This window comes from Bidens hawaiensis, unplaced genomic scaffold, assembly GCF_021521415.1.
Source record: "Bidens hawaiensis isolate Kalapana, Puna unplaced genomic scaffold, B.hawaiensis_p1.1 tig00002123_1, whole genome shotgun sequence".
NCBI lineage: Eukaryota > Viridiplantae > Streptophyta > Magnoliopsida > Asterales > Asteraceae > Bidens > Bidens hawaiensis.
In genome coordinates, this window is record NW_027491112.1 from 1,113,509 (window position 1) to 1,121,466 (window position 7,958).

The 7,958-nt window shown below is 33.5% G+C and overlaps 2 protein-coding genes across 2 annotated transcripts; both read left to right on the forward strand.

Moving 5' to 3' along the window:
• The first annotated feature begins 377 nt into the window (after positions 1-377).
• Positions 378-2,276, forward strand: LOC143605319 (protein ALUMINUM SENSITIVE 3-like). Its single transcript, XM_077081478.1, has 3 exons — positions 378-625; positions 856-1,101; positions 1,671-2,276. Exons 1-3 carry the CDS (start codon positions 392-394, stop codon positions 1,983-1,985), a joined length of 795 nt encoding a protein of 264 aa, XP_076937593.1. The 5' UTR covers positions 378-391; the 3' UTR covers positions 1,986-2,276.
• A 1,055-nt stretch (positions 2,277-3,331) lies between these two features.
• On the forward strand, positions 3,332-7,560 carry LOC143605327 (uncharacterized). The gene is made up of 6 exons (XM_077081486.1): positions 3,332-3,551; positions 5,672-5,807; positions 5,901-5,985; positions 6,086-6,133; positions 7,082-7,182; positions 7,259-7,560. Exons 1-6 carry the CDS (start codon positions 3,377-3,379, stop codon positions 7,389-7,391), a joined length of 678 nt encoding a protein of 225 aa, XP_076937601.1. The 5' UTR covers positions 3,332-3,376; the 3' UTR covers positions 7,392-7,560.
• The last annotated feature ends 398 nt before the right edge of the window (positions 7,561-7,958 follow it).

The following is a 7,958-nucleotide window of genomic DNA, read 5'->3' on the forward strand; positions in this document are numbered from 1 at the left end:
TTGATTGAACACAAAATTTACATAAATAAATTTTAAAGTTCCTTAAAATGAGAGATTTTTAATTTTAAAATAAATGTGTTTTGTTAGTCTAATTAGTATTTTCTTTAAAAATATACCGTTATTAAAAAGATAGATATGTATTTAATAAAAGAGACAAGAAAAAAAATACGATGATCCTGCTTTCTACTTTACTTTAGTGAAGTAGATATATATTAAATATTTACATATAATTTACTAATTTGTGGATGTTAAAAAATTGATAACTACTTATTGATATAAACAACTCCTTATAACAACTTATGGAATCCTTTATTTTACTATATATGTATTACATGTAAGACAGGAGTATTCATGCATAAGTGAACATATCCAAAAATTAAAGAACTTAGTTATGGAGTGGGAGTGGCTAGTGGAGTTCTTGAAGGGGATGATAAAGCCGGCAGCCGCCACCGCGGTGGTGTTGCTGGCGGCTTTGTTGTCATATTATCAAAAGCTTAAACTTGAAGGAGAGATGGTTTATGCCATTGTTAGAGCTTTTATTCAGCTCTCAGTTATTGGATTTGTTCTTCAATTTATATTTAACCAAAATAGTAGTTGGTGGATCATTCTTCCTTATCTTTTCATGGTAATTTCTTTTACACTATCAAACAACTGTTCACAAAACACTCAGATGAACAATCTGTCCAAAATATGAAACTTTAGAAACTATTGGTCAGAACAGCATTTGAACAATATTTGGACAGCTGTTCTGACCATAGTCCATAATATCTTGTTTTTTTTTTCTTTTTTTAGGACTTCAGACGGTGTATGTATCTTATTAATAATATGTGTTTTAACTTTTTAACGCTTTCGCAGGTTTCGGTTGCTGGGTACACCGCCGGCCAACGAGCAAAACATGTACCACACGGGAAATATATTGCGGGAGCGTCTATTTTGGTCGGTACAACGTTAACGATGTTGCTTCTGGTTTTACTAAATGTTTTCCCTTTCACTCCTCAGTATATCATTCCGGTAGCCGGAATGATGGTTGGCAATGCGATGACTGTTACCGGAGTTACGATGAAAAGGCTACGAGATGATATTCGGACACAAATGAGTTTGGTAAGTCGAATCAAATCAAAACTATTTTTGTCATCCGGTTGTAAAATATTAGGGGTGTTGGTTTGTCATTTGTGATCCACTATCCGAAAACATGATACAAACATGATACGAACCTTTACCTAACATGTAATTCACGGGTTAGGGTTTGGTATAAACGGGTTCAGGTAAGTTTCAGGTGGAACCCGTGAACCCATTTAGCTAAAATGTTTTTAGTTAAAGTGAATATGTTTCTTATAATTTTGTATTATATGTTAGCAATGTAAATTTAAAGTATTAGAATGTGAAAACAATAAAAAAAATAAAAAATTTCGGGTCAAATGGCTCGTGTTTAGCTCAATCCGCCAATATGTTCATGTGTCAATCATGATTTCCGCGTTTTTGTCGGGTTGGACATGTGAACACGACCCGTTTAACACCTCTAGAACATGTATTTTCTAGTCAAAGTTGAAATGTTGTTATTTGTTCATATTCATTATAAGCTATGCTATGTTTTTTTTACATTGTATGTTGTATGAGTTGTGATTTATGAACATTTATATAAATGTTAATATAGATTTTTTTTTGTGTAGGTGGAGACTGCGTTAGCGCTAGGTGCCACGCCACGACAAGCGACAATCCAACAAGTGAAAAGGTCGTTAGTCATTGCGCTTTCGCCGGTTATTGACAACACAAAGACCGTGGGCCTCATATCGCTTCCCGGAGCTATGACCGGGCTTATAATGGGGGGAGCTTCTCCAGTGGAAGCTATTCAATTACAAATGGTGGTGATGAATATGCTTATTGGGGCTTCAACCATGAGTAGTATCATGTCAACTTACTTTTGTTGGCCTAATTTCTTTACAAATGCATATCAACTAGAAACAAAGGTTTTTTCGACTGAATAAGGGTTATTGGCAAATTGTACGATAATGATTTTTTTTGGTCGAAAGTTTGTTTTCTAGTAGTGTATAGAATTCGGGTGTATTTGGCTTCACCTTCAAATCAATGTATTCATGTTAGTTAAGTAAGACTAAGCTTGGACGTTATTTAATTAGAATAACTGTTATGAGTGAGATGGTTGTTTGATGTTGTGTTGTTCACGAGCCAAACTGAGGCGTGTAGGATTGTTTAGTCAGTCAATTTTGAGTGAGCTATTTTTGAGCGAACTTCGAGCTATTTTAATAACCCTAACTCAACATGATCATTGTTTGAAGTCTCGATTCTAATTGATTCTTTGTGCGATTTTTTTTTTCTGAAATATCATTAAAAGAACAAGAACCGTTAATAACATATAAATCTCTACAAAATAAGCTCGGATAACATTTTAAGACTAGAACAAACCACACTAACAACAAAATAAAAAATATATCCACCGTTAACAATCCAAAACTTACTCGAGAATTAGATTAAAACAAGCAAAGAAGTTCCAAGCAAGTGATTAAAATAAGCATTAGTTACAAAAACAGTTATCAATATGAGAGTAGTCTAGTTGGACCACATAGGCTATAAAATTTGGGGTGAGAAGAAATAAAATTGGACTAAACCAGCCTAAGGGTTAGCTTGAACTCAACTCATTTACGCACCAAGCTGAGCTGACTTGTTTACAAACCAAGTTGATCCGGGCTTGTTTACAATCAAATCTATTTCAAGTATGGGTGTCAATCGTGTCAGGTTGGCGGGTTAGAATGTGCAACCCGAACCCGACCCATATTATTATTCGTGTCAAAAAATTATAATTTTTAACCCTAATCCACACACACATAAATACAGGTCGACCCAAACACAATCCATTTTTCAGAAAAAAGAAAAAGAAAAAAAATATAATTTGGATTTGGTAGAGTAAATGAGTAATGTTAATATATTTTTTTTGAAAATTATTAAAAATCTTGAAAATGAATTAGAAATTAAAAGGAAAACAAAATAAAAATATAATTATAGAACCTTTTTTAATAGTTAAACGGATGACACGTTTTTTAAACTGGCTGTGTTAATCAACCCGAACCCGACCCGTTTTTTTAAACGAGTTATGTTAGTCGACCCAAAACTTGTTTTTTTTGTTTCCAGCACGGTTCGTATTTCGGATCATGTCAACAATTGCGATCTTCTAGGCTTCTAGTACTTACTTAGATCTCAGCCCAGCCCAGCCCAGCCCAGCCCAGCCCAGGAATCGAAGATAATAATACCAAACTAAGGACCCAATACGACGCCGTTCAGGTCACCAGCATCAGCATCAAACAACAAACCCTTAAACCTCACAGACACTGAACAATCTATATCTCAATCTCAACTATTGAAGATGAATCTCCTACATCACGCAATCAAGTCCACTCGTTTGATCCAGACCGTTCATCCAAATCAAACGCTCAGATCACTTCTTTCTGCCTCGATCTCTCACCGTTCATTCTCAACCGAATCCGCACCGCCGACTAGCCAATCATCCACCAAACCTTTCTTCGAATCACCATCCGCCGGTATTATTATTATTATTATTATTATTATTATTATTTCGTACCTTTACATTCACAGTTTTTATTAATAATAATTCAATATCTTATCACTTTCTATATATACGTATATATATGTTTGTGATTTTAGTTAATGTTTTGTTGTGCATAGGGCTGTAATTGTTCATTTTCGTCTGTTAACACGGATGAGACATGTTCGTGTTAGTTCATTTAACTAGAACAGAACACGAACAATTTTTTGCGGGGGCAATTTCATAGAATGGTAATCACGTTTCAAACGTGTTTCAATTAAGTCACTCAAGGATTGTTTTAGATACCGGTATGCCGGTTTAAACCCAAGAGGTTTTTGATATTTTCCGCCCCATATTTTTTTAAATAGTACTTATAAGCTAGCGATTAACATTGAAACAAGTTTCCCTTGGATTAATTTTTTTAAGATCTTGTGCTTTTGTATTATTATTATTATTATTATTATTATTTTTTGTTGTGAATTGACTTTTGGATTATATTTTTATTAAGGAATCATATGCTTTTTGGTTATTTTTTTAGTTTAAGTTGTATTTATATGAAATTACAAGGTAAACTATTCAACCCGGTTAAAACCTCCCGGTTCGACCAGTTGTACCATTTTTGGCCAAAGCCGTTACGAGTTAAAAACCGGTTTCTAAAAGATTGCACTCAAGTATAAAAAGTGTTCCAATTAAGTCACCCAACTTTCATATTTTATTAAATTAAATGTTTTAACATGTTTTTTAGTTTTTTTTTTGTTTCACATTGGAAATTATTTTATCTTTCTTTTTTGATGTTGACGTTGAGTGGCGCATGAATTTTATTTTTAAATAAATATATTTAACATTTTTTATTTAATTTTTAAAATTTAACTACATATATTGCAAATCCCGACTCTTACATCATATCCTCCACTACTTTCTTGACGCACAAAAAATTGGAGAGGCTCGATTTGAAGAGTTAGTGACCCGATTTGGGGAGATTTTGCATGAGTGACCTAATTGGAACACTTTTGAAAGCTGGTTACTATTCTATGACATTTTCCATTTTTTGTGTTTGTGTTCGCTCGTTTAAAACCTAAATGAATAGTTTACGAATGGAAATGATCATAATAGAACAAACCATAAATGAGTGCGCACATGAATATCATTGACCAAACATAACCAAGTATACACACGCATACACGTATAAATATAATTTAAATGAGCCCTTTTTATGTTTATATTTATAAAAATATAACTTAGGTATTGATTAAAATTTAATGAACATAAATGGATGTTTATGAACATAAATGAATAAACAAAACGTGTGTGTTCGTTCATGTAGTTAAATGAACAATGAATATCCGTTCATGTTTTTTCGTTTATTAATTAAACGAACATTACCGAACTTCCCGCGGAACAGTTCATGAACGTTCGGCACAGACAAGTGAACGGTTCATGAACACCTAACCGAACAAAATTTGTTGTTCATATCATTTCATCAAGGAAATGAACTTTTTAGTTAACGGTTCATGAACACAAACGATGCGTTGATGACTTATTTGATATGGCTAACTGAGAATGGTTAGTGTCTAGTGTTCGGTCTGCCTACCAAATTTTGTGTTGGTGTTTTTTTTAACATTAGTATTCATATGTTAATTTTACATATAGATTAATCACATGATACTCGTATATATTTTTCTTTTATAGTTTCTATTTTTTTTTAAATCTATATGATAAAATTGAGAAAGTCATTAAAAACCTTTAATGAACAAACAGCCATTAACGAACATAAACGAATACATTATCGAATGCTCATGAACATTATTGAATCTGCATGGCCTCTGTTCGTTTTCGTTCATTTGGCTAATCAAACGAAATTCATTGTTTATGTTCGGTCATTCATTAAACGAGCGAGCATGAACGACCTTCCCTCTTACCCATTCACAAACAGTTCGCTGAACGTTCGGTTCTTCTACAGCCCTAGATTTGTGCACTAGATGCTTTATAGTTGTTTAGATTCGTAGTTCATGCTCTGCGACGTGCTTAATTCTTATTATAAGTAGTTCAACAAAAATCATATATAAATTGTCATATACATGACCTAATCTCGCTATGAATATCTGCTTATTTCAGGTTTGGTATATGGGAAACTGGTTGGCATTACAAAGAACACATTGAAGAGTGATGTTCTGAGTTTGCTAGACGAGTCTAATTTAAGCATTGATGATGTCAAAGTGGATTACAATCCATCATTTTCACCAGTGGGAATGTAATGTTCTCATTAATATAATTCGTGTTATCTAGTTTTTATTTTGTCACGTATTAACTGAAAAATGTTGTGATTAATTACACTGACGCGCAGGATGGTTCAATTCCCTTCACGGAGTGCCTATGATGCTGCTCTCAGGGCGATCAATAGGAAAGGCCGATTGTATAGATTAGAGCGGGTAATTTATTGTTGAATACTGTTTCAAATTGCTTAAACCGGCTTTGCATTGTTGTATACTAAGAAACTCTGTAATGCTAATTTTGGCATTTTGATCTCAGGCTGATCGTTCAAACTGGGATTCTATTCAGCCATATGGCGGAAAATCTGTAAGCACAGTATTTTTTTGTCTCACAGCCAAAACATATGTGTAAACAATCTTGTACATCCTCGCTTGGTTTAAAAAAGCGCGCCTGAGGCGAGCCGAGGCGAGAGGCGACCTAAGGCGATAGCTTCATCGCGTTTGCCTACTCTAGGCGAGCAATGTTCAAAAGGCGAGAGTGAGGCGCTATTTTTAGGCAAAAAGCGGCCTGAGGCGAAGCCGAGGCTAACCCGAAGCGAGCGCCTTTCGTACAGATGTCGTTTTATGCATCAAAATGTTGTAAAACATGTGTTTTAGGTTGTACATGTAGATAATTTATATATTGAATCATATATAGCATCTATTTATTGCTACATTTAGAGTTGGGATGCTAAAAACATAAGATATATATTTAAAAAATTATATAAAAACCTTACGCCTCATATACGAAAAGCTTTCGCTTTTTGCGCTTTGCGCTTCGCGCTTCAGTTTTAGACCTCATCGCTTTTGTTCGCCTCTCGCTTTTTAAAACCAAGCATCCTCGTGATGCGACCATTTATTTATTTTTTAGTTTTATATTTAAGGTATACTTTGTTTTTAATATTTTTTTCTGCAGATTGTAATATGTTTTTACAATTTGAATAAGCCGTTGTGATGTGTCGTTTTTTATCTGCATTTTTAAATAATTTTATCACAATTTGAGCCATGTTTAATATGATATATTATATTCGATATGGCTGAGTTTGTGATAATTAAATAATTTTTAGGATGTAAACAGATTAATCCTTCCTCAAGATTTGTGTTTTACTGCTTTTTCTCGTAAAACCCTTTTCTATCGTTGAATGTATATATTCATAATGTTACAAGCGTTAATACAAATATTTATATGTGCCCGGTATGCGACTATGCGTGTATGCTTCAATTCTTTTGAATTTACACCTCTTTCACAAGATCATTAATGTGTTGCTTGTTGCAGGTTTTATTGCAAGGAATTCCACCAAATGCAACCTTAGAAGATGTCGAGCGGTTTCTTTCTGGTTCCGAGTATGATTCATCCAACATCCGTCTGTTCACCAGGTTAAAAATATTATTATTTCAGTCCATTATCACATAATTTCTTGTAGCTAATTAAATAATTTAATTACATTTGCAGGCAGGGAGCTTTCGGGCCTACCAAAGTGGCAATTGTAAGGTTTGTTTCTTCAACTGCAGCCATGAGTGCGATGATAATGAAAAACCGAGGCTTTTTTTACAATAACCAGATCTCCATGCTTGTTCTCCAGTAACTACACAAGCTATGGGTAGTTAAGACTTAAGTAGTTCGAGTTGCATGACATTAAATTTATGATGCACGAGTTCATCGTTTATGCTAATAATCATATACCGTAAAGTTTTTGTTAATCGAAACATATGTATTAGGTATCTGGTAATAGTTGTTAACAGGTTAATTACTAACTTTCTAGGATCAAAATTCATATTACCGACAATTAAGATTACAGTTCTGTCTTCATTAACATACAAGGTGAGATGCTTTGGTATCTAAGTGCATTATCAAGTTTAACATTAGTGCATGATGTACAGAAGTTTGACAAATAATTATTATGGATAGGAATAAACAATAATGATGACACATGAGATTTAGTCACATTTGGATAGGATTACCGATGGTATGGAGTTTTTGGACACAAATATTATTATTTTATTTCTCATAATATTTGATTAAATGATAAATCCGGACTACATGTTAAGACTATAATAATTGTATACTGATAATATCTTCTTAGACAAAACATTTTATTAGATATCTAGCAATATTTGTTTATAGGTTAACTATAACTAGTTTTAAAGTCCGT

What these genes read in the sequence shown, in the direction of transcription:
- LOC143605319 (XM_077081478.1), top strand. Translation starts at nt 392, where the DNA reads ATGGAGTGGGAGTGGCTAGTGGAGTTCTTGAAGGGGATGATAAAGCCG. An exon ending in TTCTTCCTTATCTTTTCATG is followed by an intron (nt 626 to 855) that starts GTAATTTCTTTT and finishes ACGCTTTCGCAG; the next exon opens with GTTTCGGTTGCTGGGTACAC. An exon ending in TTCGGACACAAATGAGTTTG is followed by an intron (nt 1,102 to 1,670) that starts GTAAGTCGAATC and finishes TTTTTTGTGTAG; the next exon opens with GTGGAGACTGCGTTAGCGCT.
- LOC143605327 (XM_077081486.1), top strand. Translation starts at nt 3,377, where the DNA reads ATGAATCTCCTACATCACGCAATCAAGTCCACTCGTTTGATCCAGACC. An exon ending in CTTCGAATCACCATCCGCCG is followed by an intron (nt 3,552 to 5,671) that starts GTATTATTATTA and finishes TGCTTATTTCAG; the next exon opens with GTTTGGTATATGGGAAACTG. An exon ending in AACATCCGTCTGTTCACCAG is followed by an intron (nt 7,183 to 7,258) that starts GTTAAAAATATT and finishes TTACATTTGCAG; the next exon opens with GCAGGGAGCTTTCGGGCCTA.